The sequence below is a fragment of the Capsicum annuum genome, chromosome 10 (assembly GCF_002878395.1).
Source record: "Capsicum annuum cultivar UCD-10X-F1 chromosome 10, UCD10Xv1.1, whole genome shotgun sequence".
Taxonomy (NCBI): domain Eukaryota; kingdom Viridiplantae; phylum Streptophyta; class Magnoliopsida; order Solanales; family Solanaceae; genus Capsicum; species Capsicum annuum.
This window is the reverse complement of record NC_061120.1, coordinates 126145021-126170737: the sequence shown is the minus strand read 5'-3', so window position 1 is coordinate 126170737 and position 25717 is coordinate 126145021. Positions and strand designations below refer to the sequence as shown.

At 34.9% G+C, this 25717-nt stretch overlaps 1 protein-coding gene across 1 annotated transcript; it reads left to right on the top strand.

Moving 5' to 3' along the window:
• Positions 1 to 17644: 17644 nt before the first annotated feature.
• LOC124888027 lies at positions 17645 to 24274 on the top strand. Its single transcript, XM_047398136.1, has 2 exons — positions 17645 to 18615; positions 23908 to 24274. The coding sequence occupies exons 1-2, from the start codon at positions 17958 to 17960 to the stop codon at positions 23967 to 23969; spliced, it is 720 nt and encodes a 239-aa protein (XP_047254092.1). The 5' UTR covers positions 17645 to 17957; the 3' UTR covers positions 23970 to 24274.
• Positions 24275 to 25717: the final 1443 nt, after the last annotated feature.

The following is a 25717-nucleotide window of genomic DNA, read 5'->3' as shown; positions in this document are numbered from 1 at the left end:
TATTATGATGCCTCCAGAGTTATTTTGGGGTATGTTTTGATGCAAATAGGTAAGGTCATAGCCTACGCCTCTAGATAGCTTAAGCCCCATGAAAAGAACTATCGTACTCATGATCTTGAGTTAACAACAGTAGTGTTTTCCTTAAAGATTTAGAGGCATTATTTGTATAGGGTGAACGTTGATGTGTTCACTGATCATAAGAAACTACAGTACATGTTCTCTCAAAAAGATTTAAACCTTTGTCAGAGAAGGTGGTTAGAGTTATTAAAAGACTATGACATGAGTGTGCTATATCATTTGGGTAAAGCCAATATAGTGGTTGATGCTCTTATTAGGATGTCTATGGGTAGTGTTTCTCATATGGAGGATTGTAAGAAGAAAGCTCAGGAAGTTCATCACCTTGCCCGACTAAGTGTTCTCTTAGTTAATTCATCAGAAGGCAGTGTATGGGTGTAGAGTAGTTCAGAATTATCCTTGGTTTCTGAGGTAAAGGAAAAGCAGGAAAGGGATCCCAGTCTAGTCAAGTTAAAGGAATTAGTCAGAGATAAAAAAGTAGAGTTCTTCTCCCAAGGAAGAGATGGTGTTTTATGTTGTCAGGGTCGGCTATGTATGCCAGGTGTAGATGACTTGAGACAGCAAATTCTTGTAGAGGCATATGTTGTGCGCTACTCTATTCATCTAGGGGCCACTAAAATATACAGTGATTTGTGGGAGATCTATTGGTGGAGTGGGATGAAGAGATATTGCAGAGTTTTTGGCTAGGCGCTAAATATGTCAACAGGTTAAGATTGAGCATCAGAAGCCTAATGGGTCTATGCAGGAGTTTAGCATTCCCACCTGTAAATGGGAAGAAGTAAACATGGACTTTGTGATAGGTTTGCCTCGTACCCGTCGTCAGCATGATTCAGTTTGGGTCATTGTAGATAGGATGACCAAATTAGCTCATTTCCTACCAGTTCATACCTCTTATTCAGCCGAGGATTACGCCAAAATCTATATCAGGGAGTTGGTCAGATTTCATGGTGTTCGGTTGTCCATTATCTTAGATAAAGGTACCCAGTTCACCTCTCATTTTTGGAAGGCATTCCAAAAGAGTATTGGTACCCAAGTTTACCTCAGTACAGCCTTTCATCCTCAGATAAATTGTCAAGCAGAAAGGACCATTCAGACTTTAGAAGATATGCTACGAGCATGTGCAATAGACTTTAAAGGTAGTTGGGATGACCACTTGCCTTTGATCGAATACGCATATGACAACAACTATCATTCTAGAATTTAAATGGCTCTATTTAAGGCTTTTTATGGAAGAAGGTGTAGATCTCCCATTTGTTAGTTTGAAGTGGGTGAGGCCGCAGTGGTAGGGCCTGACTTGGTATTTAATACCTTAGAGAAAGTTTAGTGTATTAGGGAAAGGCTTAATACATCTTAGAGCTGACAGAAATTGTATGCAGATGTATGCAGAAAGGATCTCGAGTTCGAGATTGGTGATTTTGTGTATTTGAAAATCTCTCCTATGAAAGGAATGAAGAGGTTTGGCAAGGAATGGAAACTCAGTCCCTGATATGTCAGTCATTACCGAATTCTCAGCCATTTTGGAAAGATATCTCATGAACTTGAGTTACCTTCGGACTTGGCTTTAGTGCAACCAATGTTCCATGTCTCCTTTCTTAAGAAATGCATAGGAGACCCAGCAATCATAGTCCCTATAGAGGGCATAGATATTTAGAATAGCCTTTCTTATGAAGAGATTCTAGTCTAAATCCTTGATTATCAGATTCGCAGACTGAGGAACAAAGAAGTCCCTCTAGTCAAAGTTCTTTGGCGGAATCAATCCGTTGAGGGAGCTACTTGGGAGGCAGAAGCAGATATTACGACCAAGTATCCTCACCTCTTATCCGCAAACTTAGACTCAGCCCAAGGTAATAGTTTTCCTTTGAATTTACTCAGTCTTATGTTCAGATATTGCTACCAACTTGGTATCAATTAATGTGGCATACTCAGTCATGCATTCACGAATCAGTTCAGTCATGTACTCATGCATCAAACATGTATGTCCATTATCTAAGCTCATCATATCAGTAATCCCAGTCATACATTCATGAATCATGTTTAGCTATATACTCATGCATCAAATATGCATGTTCAGTATGATAATTCAATATATCAGTAATTTCAGTCATGAAATCATGCTTTAGTTGTGCATGTCCAGTGTCTAAATCCACTTTATCATTATTCTCAATTTAATTAGTATAATTCGAGGATGAATGTTCCCAAGAGGGAGATATTGTAAGACTCCACAAAATTCTAAGCTCAACTCAATCTTTTAAGTTTGCTTAGGGGTCCCAAACTTAGAAAATTATAGCTAAGTATTCAGACTTAGTATTGTTTAGGCCTTCGTAAGCTGGTAACTCTATTTCACGACTCTTACAACCTTAAAGTATCAATCTTTAGGTTGAATCATGATCAGGAATGTGAGTAGGTATTTTTGGACAAGTTTTGGATTTTTTGAACCTCGTTTAGACCATTTTTGAGTGACCAAAATAGTGAGTCAACGCGATCTCAACGTGTCACATCATCCCTTGCATCAGCAGATAATTTTTTCCTCAGCTCAGTGCAAATTCTAGCGAACTGACATGGCGCGTTGGCAATCATATTGATGCCAACAATGAGGTGCGTCAATCTGCACATCGACATTTTGATTTTCAGTCATTAAAAAGCCACGTTCTTAGGGATATTTGGGTCTTTTCCCACATCCTTCAGCCCCCAAAAACACAAAATTTAGCCATCTATTTGCAACATACACTTATTATTTCACAAATAACTCAAGAACAAAAACCCTATGTGATTGAATTTCAAATTCAAGGCTCAAGATTCCACCGTTAATCTTCAAGAATTTAGCAACCAAGGTATGTCAAGTGTTGATCCATGGGTTCCTTCTATCCTAGGAGTCCAAGAAATGCTTTAAAACTTCAAAAGGCTTGAATTCATTCTTTCTATGATTTGGAATTCAAAAGTATTCATGATTATAATGTTCATTGGATTTCTATTCCATGATTAAGTGCAAGATTTATGCAAAAAAAGCTATTATGTTTGTTATATCATATGAATTCATGTTAAAACCTTGAAATTGTGATGTTCATGTGTTGATTTGTACTATGTGCATATACAATGCTTTTCAAGTGTTTGATGAGTTGTTCATGAGAATTAAATAATGAAATTATGTCATGTTAGCATGTATTCAAGTTTATGTCATGCAAGTGTTTGCCAGAAAGTCCCAATGAATGAATAATAAGCAAGCAATTATTTATCATATTTCAAGATTTTGCCATGTCTTATAATTTATGCTATCAAGTCCTGGGGGTGTTTAATATCTGACAATTTAGCTGATTACCTAGAGCCATGGTCAGTCTCAAGATAGTATCAGTCATGTCACAATCAGTAGTACTCTCAATCAATTACAGAACTCAGGAAATACTCAGTAGACTCAATATCAGTTCAGTGTTCAGTTCAGACCTCAATAAGTTCAGCCAGTTAACAGAATTCAGTAGTATTTCATCAGTCAATGGAACTCAGTGAACTCAGTTTAGTTCAGTTAGACAGTGTAATCAGTAACAGTTCAGTCAAGACTAGTATGAAATAGAAATCATTTCAGTGTCTATTCAGTTGGGAGTAGGATTCAGCATCGATTTAACCCAAGGATGGGGGCATTCCTGGCAGTAGAGGGTTTGAACCTTGGTAGCAATCCCTGAGTTATAGAACTATGTAGCCAACGTAGGTTGAGATATCTTCCTGCCAGATATTTAAGGGTTGATACATCTCATATGAGTTTTTTTGCCAGGCGAGGGTTGACAAAAAAACTTCCTGTCAGAGAGGGTTAACTCACATTTGTATTTACCCATGGCACGGTACTGATACCCTTCCAACTGGGTTACAGGTTGGACCCCAATCTATTCAGAAAGAGGCTTGTTGGTTAGATGAATACCTCTCATGGTCTCACTTTCAAATTCAGTCTTAGTACAGAACTCAGTTCAGTTCTACAGATTCAAGACTGTCAGACATAGTCACTCCATTCAGTATGAAACTCAGTATAGTTATACAGAATCGAGACTGTCAGATACATTCATTTGGTTATCAGTAACTCAGTATTAATATACTTAGATATCAGTTAATCAGTATTCAGACTATGTATCCATTGTTATCATGATCTCAGTTACAGTATACGCATTAATTCCTGTACTCTTATTCAGTTATATTTATGTCATTCAGTTAGTATTGTTCATGCATATGAATCCATGCATTTCAGCCTATCTCACTTTGCATACTAGCATATTCAACGTACTGACGCATACGTTTCTTTTCTGCTATATTGTTTTATATCATAGGTTCAGACGCGTGGGTCCCGATCATACTTAGCAGTTCAGATTTTTAGCAGTCAGAGTTAGTGGTGAGTCCTCATAGTTCGAGGACATGATTATTATTTCAGCATTTCAGTTTTATTTTAGTAGCCGGAGTTAGTTGGGGACTTGTCCCATCAACTCCACATTTCAGACAGTTTAGAGGCTTTTCAGACTAATTATTTTTAGACATATGTTTCAGTTTTGGTATTGTTATACCATATTCAGTTTTATTATAGTATTGAACCTTATGGCATATTTTCTACCTAATTTCCACATATTTGTAGCATTACTATTCAGTTATTACAGCAGGTACCAGTCATGGGTTAGCTTGTAGTCCTTTGGGATTATGAGCACCGTGTAGCATCCGGGGCTCAGAATCGGGGCGTTACAGTCAACTTGTTCAACTACTAATCAATACACATGCACATATACCCATATTTTTTCTTCCTAAATAAGGCAGGCGTACCCCAAGGTGACACACTAGGTCGAATAAATCCCTTGTCCTACAATTTCTGTAATTGATGATTGAACTCCTTTAACTTTATTGGTCCCATGCTATAAGAAGGAACAGAAATGGGCTTGGTGCCTAGCTCAACATCAATAGAAAAGTTAATATCACCATCCGAAGGCATACCAGATAAGTGCGTATGAAAACCATCTATGACCACACAAATAATACAACTAAAATCCAAAAAGAGGTGGTGATGCAACACTAGTATTTTCAATATAATCCAAATAAGACAAAAAAGCACTATCCATGTCTGCTACCAAACTGCCCAACCCCATATCCACCACTACAGATACCACCACCTCTGTCTTTTACACCTATAGAAACATCTCTGCCACCCTGAGGGTCACCCCTCACTATAGTAGGTCTAAAAACACAGTAAGGATAATCCTTGGCTACATGGCCAAACTCATCACAAACAAAGCAACCACTACAAGCCAACTCAATATCAGGAGGTACGACTAAGATAAAACGACGACTTTGGGGTGATGCTCAACTACCCATAGCTGCTGAACCAAGACCTGCCACTTGAACCCTACAAAGCTACCTATACTAGTCTACTATATTAACAATAGGAGACTTTAAAATTTCTACCTCGAGGGATGATCACACTGAACTCACCCTGATGATGCACTTTTTTGGTGCCTCCCTAAGTAGATCAAAGAATATACTCAGTTATCTTTGCATGATCCAATATACTCTAAAATGATACCCCTAAAACTACCATCTGTGTAGTAGCCAACTGAAAAGTAGTATCCAATCCCTTTAAGAACTTTTGAGTCTTCTCAGACTCGTTGTCAATACTAGCAATAAAATATCTAGACAAGGCATAAAAATGTGAATCATACTCGCAACAGTCATGGATCCCCGCTCCAAGTAATCAAACCTATTCCTCATATGATCCCTGAAATTGTAGGGCATAAATCTATCCAAAAAGGCCTTAAAAGCTAATCCTAAGTCATTTATGGACAACCAAATGGTCTATAACTAACAAGTGACCTTCAATAATCTCTGGCTACATCTCTCAGTTGGTAGGAAGTGTAAGTAATGCCACGTAACTCAACCGATCCAAGGTTATACAAATTCTTCTGGCAACCAATCAAGAACTCATAGGCATCCTCACCCACAACACCACTAATTTTGGGTGGTTCCAAGTGACTAAATCTCTCAAACCTCTTTTGATCCTTAGGAGACATAACTAGACCTAAAGTAAAGAATAATAAATTTGGCAGGTTGTGATCCTGCCTAAGGGGGGAACATTGATGAAGGGTGAACTCTTGGAGTCAAAATAACATACTCAAATATGGATACAGAAGAAGGAATAATAATTTGAGCCTACAGAATACCATAAGTAGATGTTGGTAATGATGAAGGAACCATACTCGGAATTGAAGGAACAACATAAGTAGTCTATAGCATAGATGGAGGTACAATACTCAAAATTGGGGGAATACCAGGTGCACTAAAGGGAACACTCTTCAGATGAGTCAGCAAATAAATCAATAAACCCCCCAAGACCGGGGTAGTTGTACTCTATAGAATCTGAGTAACCCTCAAATATCTAGCATACTCAACCTATGGCTCAGGGGAAATCCCCCCAGTACTACTGCTGGAAGAAGAAGATCCTCGTTCTCATCCTCTACCTCGAGCCCATCCACGATCATGATTTGTCCTCTAGGATAGGTTCTCCCCTAAGATGCTAGCTCTACATCCCTAGCCTCACAGGATCTAGTCATCACCATCTGCACAGAAAGAGTTAAACTCAATTTAGAATATAAGGTATGGAAAATCTGCACAATAAGAAAAAAAATAAGGAATTTTCCTAAAGATAACTTATAGCTTATCAAAGATAGATACGGACGAGTACGTATCAATCCGTGAAACTCTACCAGACACCCTATTCTTACACTTGTGAGATTGATGAACCTGGATGCTCTAATATTAATTTGTGATGACCCAAAAAATAAGGTCATGATGACACTTATGGTGGCTAAGCCTTGACAAGTAAGCCAATTGCCTAAGCTAATCTATAAGAAAAAATCATAACACAATTTCCAAAGCAAGGCTTTAGAGTGAAGTCAGACCATACATGTACAATAACCAAAAAAAATTTGAATAATAAAGATACCATAAATCATCTCAAAACCTAGTGTCACAATGTAACAAAAATTTAAATATAACTCAAAACTAAAAAATACAACTAAAAATCTGAGAACTACAAGCCTGTCTTTGAATATAAAATAAAGACATCATTTGGATAGAAGGAGGTCTAAGGTCGACTCTGAAGGCATGGAGCAGCCAATACCTCGATAATAAAAATTCTCAACTGCACAATCTCAGATGCCTCGTGATGCACTCATGCCTAAATTTATACTGACAGAGCATAATAAGGGTGAGTACAGTCTACTTATACTCTATAGGTATCATATGCTGACTGTGAAAAATAGAAAATAAGGTATATAAATACATATTATGAGCCTATCATCTACATTTAGAAAAGATCCCAAATGACATCTCATACAATCTCCATTAACAGTTCTAAATATAGCACATAAATAAATAACAGGTACGTAAAAGAAATAGATTATATATGTAATGAATAACGCACAGAATCACAACATAGAAGATGCATAATATGTGTAATGTAATGATGATAATAATCATGATGTAGTATGATTAAGGTTATCACACAACCTTTGTATACACCTACTAAGCCTTAATGAATCCAAGAAGTACCCATGGGAGGTTCGCAACCTATATACTTTCTTAATACTCAATTTCAATATTAATATCCTAATCTCCTCTACGACAAAGGGTTTTGTAAAAGCGTCTTGTTTCTATCAAAATTAGTGTTTCCATAATGGTAATAATATCTTATGAATGTATGTATGATATGAGGATGAATGCTCACAACCAAACCATTATGAAGATCTCAAATCCATTCAATACATGTACACGTGAGCTTAGAATCTATTCAATATGTCAACTATCCATGATTTCGTATAAGCAATGTACCATTAGACTAAAATACAAGTAAGATATCATTAATATCATATTAACCCTAACTTGGGTATTTTTATCATGAACAAAGCAGCCAAATGCATACACAAGGCCAATACTATCAAATACGGCCCCTACACAGCAACACACAGTAAATATCATCTCAAGCCACCACCAACAATAATATAAGCCCCCACAAGAGCAAACAATAATAATAATATTATTGAAATATGGTTTCAAAATCAACTAAAATATACAAATATAAAATCAATGCATTACAAGGAGGCTAATGTTACCCTTTTTGCCCACTTTCAAGTTGGGGTCAAAACGGACCCCCGAAATAAGTTTTTGAAATAAAAGGATGAAATCAAAATTTTTGTTTAGAAAACCTTATCTATGTTTAAAGGAAGCCATAGGATAAAATTGAAGTGAAAATGGGTCAAAACAAGGTTTAAATTGAAGAAATACCTTTTTAGGCCTTCCAGGCCTAAAATCCACAATTCCTAATTTGAAATCCTGATTTAAAGATTTTTCTAATGACATAAATCAACGTAAAATCATTAAAATAGTGATTTATAGCTTACCCAAGCTCGTAAATAGAAGAAATCATCCAAAAACTCCTCAACCCAAAGCTCAAAGTCTCAAAAATGGAAGAAAATTTGAGAAAATGAATTTTTTATACTTGTCCAGCTATGACCGCTTCAGTGGTCATTGGTTAAGAGGTCATTGATTAAGCATGGATTGACCGCTTAAGTGGTCTAATCCAAACATAAGAGGATATTAAAGCGGTCCCCTACCGCGATGGCGATTACTAAAGAAGTCAGTAATCGTTTTAGCGGTTTACTATCAACAGACCCTCCGCTAAAGTAGTTCATGATCGCTAATACTGTAGCTGCTTTAGCGGTTCTTTGATTGCTAAAATGTTTGCACCAGATATCTGATGGATCAATAATTTTTCTAAATTGCAAAGTTTTTGATCAATCCCTCAGGATTCATTTGGAATCTCGGGAAGGCATATGAAATATGATACTAGACTAAATTCAATGTTTTAGACTTAATGTAGATATAAGATTTTCAAAAAAGGATCATTTTCACAAAATTAACCCTCGAGACCTAATTTCACTAATTCTAAATCGAGGATTAAAATGAGATCCAAAAGCCACACAACAGAGCCAACCACACTACCAATTTAAAATTGATGTTTTGGATCTGCTGGCACGGTTTGTTTTGCCATCAAACATGATGAAATTAACCAAAGTCAACTAAAAGGCCTTTCTAACCTCTAAAATTCATAAAATCACATAAATCATTTTGAATAGCTTTGGAAATTGTGTCAACAATCTCCACACCCCAGAAACACCATATAAAAATCACAAGAAAGGGTAAATTGGTTAAAACACACACAAAAAAAGAAAGTTCACTAAATCATGTCATTACATCCCGGGTCTATTCTTGAATACCTACTAGGTGCAAGATACTTCGAGACATTTTCGAGTAAAATAAATACATTTTGATCAAGTATGATAATAGAAAAACCATCCAAGCAAGAAATTTGATCTTTCAACAATAAAGAAATCCTAAAGTTTGCCTACTCAAACCTAATCATGATACTATTTGCCTACTCAAACCTAAACATGATACTACCGATCAAAAATAAATTCAAATGAACGCTGACGATGAGTCAAAACCAAATAATATGCATTTAACCTTGTCAATTCTTCAATTTCTTTCCCCCAAATTCTTACAAAAATATTAGTTCTAGTTCAATTAAACAAACCCAAATAAAAATACGTCATAAACATACCACTTAAACTATAAAAGCATCAATCACAATTGATCAATAAGAACACCATGAAAATTTGATATGGAGATAAATAAATGAATCTTTAATCGACAATTTTATTTTTACCAAATTGAAAAATTAATTTTTGTCGAAGATGAAGGAACATCAATGGATCTGCGAAACCTCAAACCAAGACCCGCACTCGAACAAATTCGACCCCAAGTTCAATTTTACCTTAACCCAATGTCAAAAGTAAGTGATAAAATCGAGGTTGCTGGCTGGTTGTTGTGGGGGGAGAAATCAATTTTCCAGTGAATTTTGCTGCTAAAACTGAGGTGACAGTAGGGGAATTCACCGAATTTCGCCAGTGGTTGCAGTGGCTGGTTGATTGAACCGATGAAATTACCTTTATTTTCTACTATTTTTGTGTTGTCTTTGTTCGCTGGAATAGGTATTCTTTTTCGAGTTGTTACTAGTTCGTTAGTGTGTATGTGTGTATATATATATGCAATAATAATAATAATAAATTTTCTATATAAAATATTAGTATCGTTTGAAAAATAAAAGTGATAAGGAAAATGCCCCAATTATCCTACAATAATCTTCGCATCTGCGAAAAACAGGACACAAGTGTGATAACACAAATATGGTGAATCTTCCACAATAGCAGAAGTCACTAGCCACGCGACCCTTGGTAGGAGTAGTGTATGTACCATAGAAGTAAGATCGTTGGCATCAAAATACATCGTAGTTGCAGCTCTACAAGCACAAATTAACCTCTATAGGAGCGGGCAATCCCTACATAGCCCGACTCTGCAAGTGTGACCCTCTCCCCCACGAGTGGCTTCCCTTGTGTAACCAAGGTTTGTAAGTGCAGTTTCACCAGACATCAATAACCCACTAACAACAACAATCAACATATCAAATATGGAATCGACCCCTAGAACTAAACTGAAACCCCATGATCACAAATCAAATACTCTACCTAATGGAAAATGACATTCTAAATACAATGAAATCATTAAATCACCAAATAGAGATCGTTTGAACCAATGTTGACCAAGTCAAACATATGTTGTAAACTTTTAAATTTTCAACCAACTATTCAAAAATTTTTTGAACTCCTAGAAAGCCAAAGATTATACTAACCCAAAATTAACATTTAGGAGCTAACGAAATTATCAGGTTATCATACGGCCTCATTATCATCAAATACTGACTTAAGTCAATTATACTAACTTTCAAATCTTTCAAAATGAAAAACTTGCATACATCTCAATAGACCACCTCAGAAATCATACCACTCACACACGCAGGCCACAATTACCATTAGACAACTACGGTGAGAGGTACAATAATTAAAATACATCAAAATTAAAATATTTTTGTGAGGGTTGTTACAATAAGACATCCATACGTATTAATGAATATAAAAGTAAAAAAAACCATAAAAAATATCATTAGACCATGTAAAAATTTTATAAAAGAATTATTCTATTTTAATGTTAATGAGCTTAAATAAGAAACAGTAAATACATAATATAGGTTAAAAAATGTAATATACATAATATAAAAATATTATATAGATGGAGGATTGAAAATAACAATGATGCATTCTATATGATGGGAGGGGTGGGGGTGGGGTGGAGGAATGATTATTTTTCTAAAGTGGAAGGAGCAATTGATTTTTTAATCAAAGTCAGAGGGTGTCAATAATTTTCACCCATTATTCATACAACCATTATGTTCTCTGAATTGACAAGTGTAATCAAGATTTCTTTTTTTATATATAGGAAATGTCAATAGTTATTTTTTATTAAAAGCTAAGGAGAAAAAGATGCAAATCATTTAAAAAATATAGAATAAAATGTAAATCACTATAACAATACATAAATTAGGGGTAGAAATTACTTCCTTCGTCCAATAATACTTGTCCACTATTGACTTGCCACACATTTTTAATGGCGTTCACATAATCTTTTGTAAGAGGTGTCGATATTTAAAAAAAATAAGCAAATAAATAATCGATACAATAACATTATATTGATTAAAAGACCCTTTAAAGAGTATTGGTAAATTAAACATAAATCAAGTAAACTGCCATAACTTTTGGATGAGTTTTCATATTTTGAAATGCATTCATAATAGTTCCATTGGAGAAAGTACCAAATACTTCTTCAAAGCAAATATAACAAGCCAAAATACAAGAAGATAGGTTACAATACTTCTTTGTCTCTACTAGTATATTGAAATTACAATGTCGAATGAGTATTTTTCAATTTAAATTTAGCTTTAAGCTTAATTATTGTGTCTACTGTCTAGTATCTTTTGAGTAAGTAATTTAATTCTTATAGCACTACATAAATTGAATCTTAGTTCAACTGATTTATTTTATCTTCATTTGACTGACTACGAAATGAAGGTTGAATGTATGAAACTCCTTAACAATGAATTTTTACCAGGAAATTACATGTCATAGACTTACTAGTGGGTGGCTTGGATTTTTTACTCCAATAAGAAAAGTCTTTAAAGTCTAATCTTCCTTCTTTTTTAAGTATAGTACAAGTATAATTTTGCCCCTCTACACCTCAAATATTTTTAAACTTTTCATACTCATTTGTCTCTCAAATTCTATTTTTATTTTTATTATTCTCACTTTTTTATTTTTTCTTTAATTTTATTTTCATATTTTAATTTATTTGTCTCAACCTTTATTTTTTTCTTTTTTCTCAGCATTATCTATCTCTTCATTTTTTTTAATTCATTTGTCTCAACCTTTATTTTTCTTTTATTTTTGATTTTTATCATTTCTCTTTTTTTCCTCATTTTCTCAAACTTTATTTTTCTTTTTTCCTCTCATTTGTTTTTCTCAATTTTTTAATTATTTACTTTTTTCTTAATCTTTTTTCTCTTGTCTCTTTTTTCTCAACCTCTTTTATTTATTTCTCTATTTTGTTTGATCTCTTTTTTTTCTCAACTTCTATTATATTTTTCTAATAAATAAAAAAATTAGATAATCAGCGAAGGAATCTTCTTTTTTTGACACCAAAGCAAATTTAAGGGCATGAGCTATTGTTAGGAAGTTCTTTGAGATAAATTTTGCTTCTAAGATAAAAATTATAGAACAACTCATAAATCATGGCATAATGTGGTAGTGTCAAGTTTTGCTTGTGGAGCATAAATTCTTGTTTGAAAATCCTTGAGTGAAGTCTTGCTTCTAAGGTAAGAGTTATAAAATATCTCATAAATCAAAAAATAATGTGGTAGTGTCAACACTTGTCCATTGGGCGTAACTTGTTCTTTTGAGAGGTTCTTGGGCTAAGTTTTGTCTTAGAGGCAAGACTAATAGAGCATCACATAAATCAAGACACACTATGATAGTGTCAGCTCTTGTTCATGGAGCGTAACTTATCGGCTAAGTCATGCCCCTAAGGCAAGAGTTATAGAATATCTCATAAATCAAGACACGATATGGTAGTGTCAACTCTTGCCCATGGTGCGTAACATGCTATTTGAAAGTCCTTGGACTAATTCGAGCCTCTAAGGCAAGAGTTATAGAACATCTCACAAATCAAGACATAATGTGGTAGTGTCAACTCTTACCCATGGGGCATAGCTTGTTGTTTAAAAGTCCTTGATTCATAAAACATCTCATAAATTAAGACACAATATAGTAGTATCAAGTCTTATCCGTGGAGCGTAGCTTGTTGTTTAAAAGTCCTTGGGCTAAGTCTTGCCTCTAAAGCAAGAGTTATAAAACATCTCATAAGTCAAAAACATAATGTGATATGTCAACTCTTAACCATGGGGCGTAACTTGTTATTTGAAAGTACTTGGATTGATTCTCGTCTCTAAAGCAAGCGTTATAGAATATCTCATAAATCAAAACAGAATGTGATAGTGTCAACTCTTACTCATGGGGCACAACTTGTTACTTGAAAATCTTTGGTATAAGTTTTGCCTATAAAGAAAGAGTTATAAAACATCTCATAAATCAATACACAATGTGGTGGTGTCAATTCTTCCCCATGGGGCATACCTTGTTGTTGATGGACCTTAGGCTAGGTCTTACCTCTAAGACAAGAGTTATAGAGAATTTCATAAGTAAAAAACACACTGTGTTAGTGTTGACTCTTGCCTAATATATGTAACTTGTTTGAAAATCCTTGGGATAAGTCGTGCCTCTAAGGTGAGAGTTGTAAAACATCTCATAAATATAGAAATAAAGTGGTAGTGTTAACTCTTGCCCGTGGGGCATAATTTATTGTTTGAAAGTCCTTGAGCTAAGTCTTGCCTCTAAGGCAAGAGCTATAGAACATCTCATAAATGAAGACATAACGTGGTAGTGTCAACTCTTTTCCATGAGGCATAATTTATAGTTTGGAAGTCTTTGAGCTAAGTCTTGCCTCTAAGGCAAAAGTCTTAGAACATCTCATAAATGAAGATATAACATGGTAGTGTCAACTCTTGTCCGTGGGGCATAATTTGTAGTTTGAAAGTCCTTGATCTAATTTTTGCCTCGAAAGTAAGAGTTATACAACATCTCATAAATCAAAACACACTGTGATAGTATCAACTCTTTCTCACGAAACATAACTTGTTGTTTGATAATCATAAGTCTTGCCTCTACAATGTGGTAGAGTCAACTCCTTCCCATGAAATGTAGCTTATTGTTTGAAAGTTTTACCTTTATAATTTGATAGTGCCAACTCTTGCTCATGAGATGTAACTTGATTGGAAGAAATCGAAAAAAAGAATAAAAATAATAAAAATTACGAAAAAGGAAGAAAATAAAGAAAAATATTAAAAAAGAAGTTGAGAGAGAAGTGAAAAAATAAAGGGTAATAAAAATAAAAATAAATAAAAATAAAGGTCGAGAAAAATTTAAAAAGAAAAAAAAGAAAAGAAAAAATAAAAATCAAAGAAAATTTTAAAAAAAGTTTTTGATTATAAAAGTAAACATTGAGAGGAGTAAAGAAAAAAAGTAAGAGCTGGGAAAAATTAAAAAGAAAAAAAAAAAGAGAAAAGCAAGAAGTTTAAAATAAAAAAAAAGGTTGAGAGGGAAAAAAGAAAAAAGTAAGGGTTGAGAAAAATCAAAAATAAAAAGAGAAAAGAAAAAAATAAAAATCAAAGAAAAATTAAAAAGAAAAAAAAGTAAAAGTGGAAATATGAATAAGTATGAAGTTGTTATCTAAGGATCATTTATGTAATTTACTCCATTAGTCGGGGGTAATTTTGTCTGAAAATATATCACTCTATAGTTGAAGACTATTTTTATGAAACTTTTTTATTTTGAATCAAAACTTGAAAGTCCCCTTATTTTGGGCTATTCCTCTAGGTTTCCGAACTTTTACACAAAGCAATAGTTAATAAAAGCCAAAAAAACAGACATAAAATCTCTGTTACAGACGTCAAACACGAGCTTGGCTACACTAGAAGTGCCCGAAACCATCAAGCCAAGGAAGCTCATTCCTTTAGGTAGTGACATTTACTTCACTTATAGTCATATTTTGTAGTTTTTAGATTATTTATATTTATAATATGAAAAATTTTCAACGAAACAGTATCGGGTGACATCTCTTAGTTAGTGGCTTAGAATTTTTATTAACGGAGTTAAAATTTTTATTAACGGAGTTCAAATAGAAAAAAAGTATGCACATGAAGTCATGAACTAATCGAAGGGGAGTGAACATTAACTATATATACATAAGAAGTAATTATAACCATATATAAATATTATAATTTTTTATCATAGGAGGTTTGGATGAACCCCCTAGCCATAAGTCCGTCTCTGCTCTTTGCATAGGATGGATCCGCCCCTGTACATGTTAAGAAATATTAAATAATAGAGATAATTTTACTAAATCACCTTTTAAATGTACGGAAAAGGTCCTAAAATGCCTTTCAACTATATAAATTGGTGCAAAAATGTCTTTCATCTATCTATTGGGCCTGAAATGTCCCTCCCTTCCACCTATTGAGGCTATTCATCCCTTCTATTTAACATATTAATCTAGCCTCACTTAATTTATGACATGTCTTTTTCTTATTGGTCAATTAACAATTAATTAAAATACTTAATTCTAAATTAAAAAACCCACCCCGCCCCAAGATAATAACCCAACCCACTAACCACCAAACCAAATAACCCAAATCAGTACTCGATTACAATATCAATTCACACTTTTTTTTCCTTTTTTTCTCACTGCGATTATTGATGCAGTAATTGTTGAGTCCTATTCAAGTGTGTATTTTTTTTTGTTCATGATTTGCAAAAACGTTGTTTTCCGTTCCTCGAACATGTGACGAAAAATGAACAAAGGAGCAACTCTGTTGTGGCACTAATTTGACTGTACAAATTCAAAATTAGGTCACAAGCTGACTAAAAGAGAAGTTAACGTAATAAAGGTTCACTTAAATATGAAATATTATATTTCGAATCCGTAGAGATTTTTTTCTTTTTGGATATTAATCAGAGATTTTAAAAGTGGCACTAAGCGAGATAGTGACAAATTGTGCAGATCCTCTATTGTATCTTAGTATGATTCAACATCTTGTACAGTAAGCAGGCTACATCAAAAAGCTCACAAAAACAAAAACTTGTTTAAGGGTATGCGTATTGCTAGTATGGCCTACAAAAAATGTGTTTCTTTCAATCCAAACATGAATGGCTTGAGGAATGATATTCCATGTCTTTTGTGATTTTGGATCCTCTCTATCCAGCATTGTATTATCTCAATATGTATTAGGCATGGTCTAGAACATGCTCCACAGCTGACTGGTAACTTTGCAAAGTAGCTGGTCTGCATTGCAATGATACCTTTCCATTGGCATGAATTTTTAGAATTCATATACTGCTCACAACTAACGAATGATTAAGGCATAATAATTGTTTTTGTTACTCAACATGGATAGTAGAGAGGAGTGTTTCAGTTTTACGACTTGATACTAAGTAGCAGTAATGCATTACAAGTTAGACTGTGGACCACTTAGTTTCCTGACTAACTTTTCATATTACTGTCAAGTATTTGATATGTTATGAAGTTTGGTGCTATATATTAGTTAAGTTGGTGCTTTCTATTGGAGAAGACGAAGAGAGAAAAGTAGGAATAAGAGCGTGAGCTGATATTGAAATTGGGTACTGATTTGGGTTATTTGGTTTGGTAGGTAGTGGGTTGGGTTATTATCTTGGGGCGGGCGAGTTTTTTAATTTAGAATTAACTATTTTAATTAATTATTAATTGACCAATAAAAAAAAGACATGTCATAAATTAAGTGGGGCTAAATTAATCTGTTAAATAGAACGGTAAAATAGCCTCAATAGATAGAAGGGAGGGGCATTTCGGGCCTAATAGGTAGATGAAGGACATTTTTGCACCAATTTATATAGTTGAAGGGCATTTTAGACTCTTTTTCATTAATTGTATTACATAAATTTAATGTTTTGAGAAATGCATTAAGTGATAAATAACATTTAATAACAAGAGTAAAATCATGAGTAGAAAAGATAAATTATTCATTAATTTTTTAAAATATACAAATATTATTGGACATCTATTTTTATTATAACAGACAAATATTATTGTACAGACAGAAAGTAGCAAGATCTCGTTTATAGAATTGGAATGCTCACAAATTAGAAAGGAAAAGTGGTACCCCTACCGTCACAAAATATTTATCGAGTTTGAAAAATTAAAAATAATTAATTTATTTTATTTTTATCATTAAATATTATTTATTATTCACTGTATGTTTTAAATATTAAATTTATTAATATATGTAAAGGATGATATTGTAAAATTATACTTATTACTTATTATTTCTTAACATTTATAGACAAATATTATTGATGATAATTATTAATGTCCTTTAAATGTCAGGACCTTTATCACCAAGTTCTTTTGTTGAATAACACACATGTAACGTAATAACGCTTATTTTAAGTAATTCCCTGAAGCATTAAAAAATGAGGCAGATAGAGAAAGTCTCACCCCTCTCAAAAAATATATTTCCTTTCAACTAATTCAACATTCCCTTTTCCAGAATCTTTCTCATTCCAGCCTTTATTTTCCTGTTACCCTCTAAGCAAATGGATACTAAGCCTTCGTACACAGAGGTCGCCACAAACGCTATTTCTTCAAATGATCAACCTATGGACTATACAACAATGGATGAGGAATCTGATGATCTAGAAGAAGATCTCATTAAACTTTCTGTGGCAGGTTAGACTAGTATTTATGCACCCTGGGATTTCTCCGTGATTCTAAAAATGTTTGGGGGGACGGTTACCCATGAATTTCTAAAATCCAAGCTGGAGGCCTTGTGGAAATTACCAAAACTTCTATGTCTCATCGATCTATGGTATGAATTCTTCACCGCTAAATTCAAACATCGCGAGAGTCACGATATAGTATTACAGAAGAGGCCATGGTTTGTGGAAGGAAGCTTTATCTCTATCAGGCGATGGGAACCCAATTTTGTTCCCAGCATATCCAAAATCAATTTTATAGTAATCTGGATACGATTACCTCAATTACCCACAGAGTTCTTTGATCTTGGGATCTTAGAGAGGATAGGAAGAAAAATTGGGAAACTATTGAAAGTCAATGCATGCACCTCCTCTTTGATTTGTGGTCAGTATGCTAGGATCTGCGTTCAAATGGAGTTAGGAAAATCAGTCAAAACCTCAATCACAGTAGGGAATCATAAACAAATCCTGGTCTATGAAGGGGAGAAAAATTTATGCAGGCTCTATGGTTGTCTAGGTCATACAACTCACTCTTGCCCGGAGAAAACACAAGATCAAATTTCGGCATCTTCCTCGACATATCTTACCTCCATAATGTCTGAGGTATCAGTCCAAGAATGGCAGACAGTCCAATTCCCTCAGAGAAAAAATCAACATCGTCTGGTAACTCCTATCAAAGGTAAAGACGGGTTAATCGCGACACTAGGTAAGTTCTCTACCATCTCCCCTCCTAGGGATTCTCAAGCCATGGATGAGAGTGTCGCTGACCCTCAGGGCATTAGCAGCCCAACGGGCTATTTTGGGTCACTCAAGGTAATGGTCCTCAAAATGTTTCTCCAAATCAGCCTACTACCCCTTTGTTTGTTAATTCCCCCACTATTTCCCCTAATTACCTTGAAGGGCCTCTTCAAAATAATGCCGGGCCTAATAACTTTGCTAAGCAAAATTTTTTTAGCCTAGGGATCAAATTTCGGCCCAGTCTCTTATTGGGCCGAGTTTTGAAACCCGACCCCAAACCCACTCCCTCTAATTCTTCTAGCCTCATTGGAAATTTCAATAGTTTCACTTCTAATAGTTCCTCTAATTTAAATAAAAAGAGATCTTGACAGGGGCACACTATTCTCCTGTAATGATTGAGCCCATGCAGCTTCGATCTTCTCCACCCACACTGGTGGAAAACCTTTCCACTTTTCAGGGATTTTTGATGGATAATATCTTAATTACATACAAAGCATTTAATGCCACTACATTGTCCAAAGCTGAAATGCTCCGCATTCCATCTCAACTTCCTGCTATTAACACTCAGTTTCATGACATGTAAGAACATTTTCCCATCCAAAATGAGCCTCTCACCCTCTCCAAACATGATCACCATGACCACAGCCCCTCGTTCTCTAGCTCACACTCCATCATCATGGTAATAGATATGTCTCTCCACACAATCTGTTCCCCTTCACCTTCAAGTCGAGGGAAGAAAAATGGCAATTCTTATCCAAGGCTCGAGCTACTTAGCTCTACTGGCAATGGAAAACCTCAATCAGGGCCTCCAATAATTTGGTCCAAATGTTTGGATGGTCACACTAATGCAGATTTTTCATCTAGAGTTCCAGGGGATCTAACTCCTGCAACACTATCTAAAATGATGAATCTCACTAGCTCAAGCCTCCTGTTCTTTCCTCCCCAGAATCCACTTCTCCTAATAATGGGACCTCTTTTTGTGAGACTCAATAGGGAAAACCCCTCTCTTAAAAGCCTACTCCCTCCGAGTCTAACATTCTTAAGCCCTCCTCAGAACTTAGAAGTCCTAGAAAGAGAAAATACCCTAGAAGCATTAAGGACAAGCAACAGAAAGATGAAATCTCTTCTTGATCAGTTAAGGATACCTTGCATAGATGTGCTCACTTTGAAAAGACCTATAAATATAGTTTTCGAGGGCCTAACTCAGGAAATGACCATTGTCTTTCTTCCTCAGGACATCTCAAGACCTGAACTAAGTTTAGATATACCAAACCTTAAGATAAGGGACCCTTACAAGGTCAAAATCTCCTCATTCTCCAGGAAGTGGAAAAACAGGGACCAACCTAGTCCCTCGGATCCCTTGGGGAAAAGAAAAGCCATAGTTCAGGAGACCACCCATCTACCAAAGAGAATGATGCAGAGCTGCCTGATATGGAATGATAGGGGAGTCAATAATACTCAATTCATGAGGCACTACAAGTCTATTATTGATCTCTATTATCCCTCTATCTTGCCCTTTTGGAAACTATAATGGTTGATTACAAGAATCTAGTTGATGAATTAGGTTTTCCTTCCTTCATCTAATATTTTGCGGTTGGTACTTCTAGGGGAATCGTTATCTGCTTGAAAGATGACGATATTTACATTAAAGATATCTCTATATCTCCCAAGTCCATCAATGTCACTGTTATAGTGAGTTCCTTCCTACTTATTGGATTCTTAGTGTTATCTTTGCTAGTACTTTTTTCCCTATTAGACGAGGTTTATAGGACTAACTTATGTGCTTAGATGATTCTCTTCCTACTCTGGATAGTGATTGTTGGTTAGTGAGTAGAGACTTTAATGAGATTTTAAAAGCTTCTGAAAAGTTTGGGGGAAACAGTTTCAATCATTTTAGGTCCTCTTTTTTTTGGGATTGCATTAACCACTAAAAGCTCATAGACTTGGAGTTTAGGGGTAGTAAGCTCACTTGGTCCAATATGAGATATACTCATAGACAAAATCTCATCCTAGAAAGACTAGATAGATTTTGGCCAATGACCCTTGGATCTATCTTTCACCTGAAGCCTCAGTTCTTTACCTGCCTAGAACTCACTCTAACCACTCCACTCTCCTCTTGACCTTCAATATACATGCTCAACCTATCAATAATCCTTTTCGAGTTGAGTCCATGTGGTGCAATCATACTAATTTCCATACCCTGGTCTCTCAATCTTCCTATGAAGGCTCCAATCTTACCAGAGCAACCATTAACTTTGAATTTATTGCCAAAGATTGGAACAATACTATCTTTGGCAATATTTTTTTAGAAAAAAAAACATCTTAGCAAGTTTGGCTAGCATTCATAGATCTTGTAACTATCCTACCAGTTCTTTCATCCACAATTTAGAAAAAGTTCTCACTGAGGATTTTAACCACATCCTCAAGAATGAGCAAGATTTTTGGATGCTTAAATCCAAAATAAATTGGCTTATAGAAGAGGATAGGAATACTAGATTCTTCTACTCTTCCACTCTGATTAGGAGAAGGAGAAATAGAATCAACTTTCTGTAGGACCAAGACTCTTGGATCCATGATCAAGCTGACCTCAAGGCTACCATCCTGTCCTTCTACACTTCTCTTTTTACTACTGTACATCTCACTACTTCTCTTAAATGTCAGAAAAACCCTTCTTCTTCTTCTGGCTCTATCCCCCCATCCCCCCACCCACTTCTTGATTCTATTCCTTTTCTTACTGAAATTAAAGTTGTTGTTTTATCCTTCAAAACTTTCAAGGCCCTGGGCTTGATGAAATGCACCCTTTCATGTACCAAAAATATTAGGACACATTTGCCCTTCTCCTCCTTGACTTCTGTACAAATACTTTCTCAAATGGTGTCATGGACAGAAAATTCAATGCAACCTACCTTTGACTTATATCCAAGTGTAGGAATGCCATTTATCTCAAGAATTTCAGACCAATAGGTCTTTGTAATACCCAATACAAGATCACTACAAAAATCATAGCTAATAGGATTAAACCTATTCTTCAATCCTTAATTGGTCCTACTCAATTTAGCTTCTTCTCCAAAAGAAGAGCTTGTAACAATGCTATCATTATTTAAGAATATATTGACCACTTTAGTAGAATAAAAGAGGAGAGCCCAAACATGCTTTTGAAAATTGATCTTGAAAAGACCTTAATAGATTGGAATGATCTTTCATTAGACAAGCCCTATCTATTTCAACTTCACTCCTGGGCTCACCAATCTTATCATGTCCTGTATCTTATCCTCCATTATATATATCCTGGTCAATGGTGGATATATTCCTAGCTTTAAGCCTTCTAGGGGCATAATACAGGGGGACCCTCTTTCTCCCTACCTATTCATTCTCTGCATGGAGCTTCTCTTTAGAAGAATAAACCATGAAGTTGACACTCTTCAATGGCTTTCCATCCAAATTAATCATAGTGGTCCTAAACTGTCCCATCTCTTTTTTACTGATGACCTCACTCTCTTTGCCAAAACTGACATTCTTAATTACAATACTATTGTAGAACTCTTAACAATGTTAGTCACCATGCTGGTCAAAAGGTAAATAATACCAAATCCAAAGTGATCTTCCTTTTCAACTGTCACTCTTCTATAAGGGACCACCTTTCCACCATTCTTGGTATTAAAGCCAGTTCTACTTTTGAAAAATACCTTAGTTTCCCTATCTTCCATGGCTTTCCTAAGCTAAATGTTTTCCAATTTATCATTGATAATCTAAGCACCAAGTTAGCTGCTTGGAAAGCTAATTTCCTTAATATGGTTGGTAGGACTACGCTAGCCAAGGCCATCCTAGGTAGCATTCCCAACCATCTCATGCAATACATCCTCCTGCCTAAAAAAATTCATAATCTTATAGATATGACCCAAAGGAATTTCATCTGGGGTACTACTGACTCCAAAAGAAAAATGTATTTGATTAACTAGGACACCATCACTCAACCAAAACACCTTGGTAGACTGGGAATGCAAAAATCTAGACTCAAGAATAACACCTTTATGTGTAGCTTTGCCTGGAAACTACACTCTAACCCTTTGTCCTTATGGGCTAGAGTACTCACTCAAAAGAAGCCTCCCCACACTAGTAATTTCATCCGCTCATATTCCAGAACTTGGAGAAATTTTCATAGAGCTTGGCACCTTTGTCAATACCTAGTCCAATGGTCTACCCACAATGGGCAAAATATTGACTTTTAGAAGGACAGATGGATCCTTCACCATCCCCCTCTTAGCTCCATCATTTAAGGACCTCTCCCTCATCCCTGTTTTTTTTTACATCTCTTTACCATCTGGCAAAATATAGATTGGAATTTTGATTCTCTACCCTTTGAAATCCTCAACTCTATCAAGCTTACCATCAAAAATTCCTTTTTGCCAAACACTTATAATAACTCTAACACCCCCCTTTGGCTCCCAACAACCAATAGAGCTTTCTCCTGTAAAACTGCCTATCATCACATTTTTCCTCTTGAGAAATCCTCTAAATGTAAATCCCTTCACATTGAGTGGATGTGGAAACTGCCTATACCCAATAAAATTAAATTCTTCCTCTGGGTCCTCCACCATGACAACCTCCCCACTACTTGTACTCTAGCTTACAGAGGGTTAAACATCCTTCCCTACTGTAATCTTTATCAGCATCACCTAGAAGATACCCAACACATTTTCTTTAGTTTTGTCCATGCTAATACCTTCTGGCAGGATCTTATCAGAGGCTATAATGGTGATAATTCCATCACCCTAAGAATGTGTCACCCATCTCAGTGGGATACCACCTGGAAAGTGCTCAAAAACTTCAATTATGATACTAATCTTGATTAGGAAACTTTATTACCATTTATCCTCTGGACAATTTGAAGGACTAGGAACTCTAATGTTTTTGACCATATGAATATTCCTCCATACTTTGACTTTGCCTAATCTGAAGCAACTCAATTCTTCTATCTAAGACCCTACTAAACTCTCAAGCCAATAGCTACTATTTATGTCCAATGGACCTCCCTTCCCAAGACACCATTACAAACTTAAAACCGATGGGTCCAACCTAGGAAATCCTGGCAAGGGCGGGATATGTGGTTTCATTCGAAACTCTAATGGTGACTGAATTCTGGGCTTCTCCCAAAATTTTCTTCATGCTAGTAATGAGTTTATAGAGTTTTTAGCTCACAATCTTCAACATTTAATTATAAATATTATTTCAGAAATTGTGATCTATATGCGCAAAAATGGAAATCCACTCTTTAATCTTTACCTCTATGATTGAAGATTGATGCTAAGAAGGTTAGGCGCGCCCCTGGTCCAACATTATTTTAGGGAACAAAATCAAGTCGTTGATGCTCTGGCAAAGGAAGGCTCTAAGAATTAATTTCCAAAAAATTGTAAAGTTTTTGTTACCCCCCCCCCCCCTTTTGTAGTCCACATAGTATGGGATAATTTGGTTGGCAAGAGCCAAGGTAGAACAATATCAAACTTGCAGATGATGGGGTTGTGCCCATCTTTTTGTATATTAGAGCCAAACTGAGCTCAACTCTTAATTTTTTTTTTATATGAATATCACTCTTTTTAAACCAAAAAAAAAGTGTAACGACACTTCTGTAGCAGTGCATGATGGCATTGGCACCTGACTTCTTCAAGTTAGACAAACTAAGACATTTGTCAAACAAATTTAATAGACTAAAATAATTATTCAAGTCTCACAAAAGTAAAATAATATAGATAAAGTAATTACTCTTCTTTTTATTTACTTGACACAATTTGCTTTACATGAGAAAACTTGACTAATTTTTGAAGTTCAATTAAATTAGAATAATTAAATATTTTAAATTTGAAATTTAGATATTCAAAAATTATATGATAAATATTATAAGTTGCAATTCGTTTCATATTAAGATGATAAAAAACATCTTATAATATTGATCAAAGCTCATGTAATTTACCTTTTGTAAAGCAAAACATGACAAGTCAAAAGAAGCCGAAGGAGTATCTAACACATTGGGAAAACGAAACTCAAATGCATATCCCCATGATTTTTAATGTTTGTGAGAAGAAAATTGGGGATAGAGTTACAACTATTGTTTGAATAGATAATAAGTTTGACTAAATAAAACTGCAAAGAACTTATGTAAATGCGGTTCATCACTCAAGTTGGATATTGGGATGAAAATTCACTCCCGATCTGCTAGTTTTAGGATCTGAACATCCACCAAAAAGTGCATGGTACACCAACATGTATCCAGTAAGTATCATAGACAGTCCCAATTGAATAGTGGTGAATGTTACCTAAAAGGAAAACTATTAGTTTTAGCCTGCATAGTATATCAAGGGCAACATAAATTTCATCCATGGTTACTTAACTTTGTGTCTATTATGGAAAAATCATTTTTCTTTCATTCACTGCACAAAAGTCATTTACTTAACTCCGACCATCACAAAAATCATTTTACTTTGCTCCGAACATCACAAAAGTCATTTTACTTTGCTCTGGCCATCACAAAAGTCATTATAATCGAATTTTACAATTATCCGACTGAAAAAATAATGTGACAACCTTAATTAGTTCTTAATTTTAATTTAAGAGAATATAATATATTGGAAAAATTACATAAACTAGCATCCTTAAAATATTAATTACAAGAAATAACAATTGTTTGATGAAATTACAACTAATAACAAAACTAGCAATATTTTATCCTTTTTTCTTAAAATCACGTGAAATCTACTCTCTTATTTTCAATTCCCTATTTTTACTCTACTTTACCTATTTCACTTCCCCCAAACTTCCTTTTTTTTTTTTCAAATTCCCCCAAATTTCGCATGAAATCCCACATCTTGATAAAGATCATCTCCACTTTTTAAGGTAAGTTTTTATTTAGTTAATGCATGTTATTTTTTTTTATTTAATTTCTGTTAAGGTGTTTTAGTGTCGCCATTTTTTCAAAATTAATTTGCGAAACTCGTCTTTTTGGGTTTATTTTTTTCTATTGAAATTGTACGAGTTAATGTATAATGGCT

Coding starts and splice junctions, on each gene's coding strand:
- LOC124888027 (XM_047398136.1), top strand. CDS start 17,958: ATGTTTGGGGGGACGGTTACCCATGAATTTCTAAAATCCAAGCTGGAG. Junction 18,616..23,907: donor TCTGGTAACTCCTATCAAAG/GTAAAGACGGGT, acceptor ATATTATTTCAG/AAATTGTGATCTATATGCGC.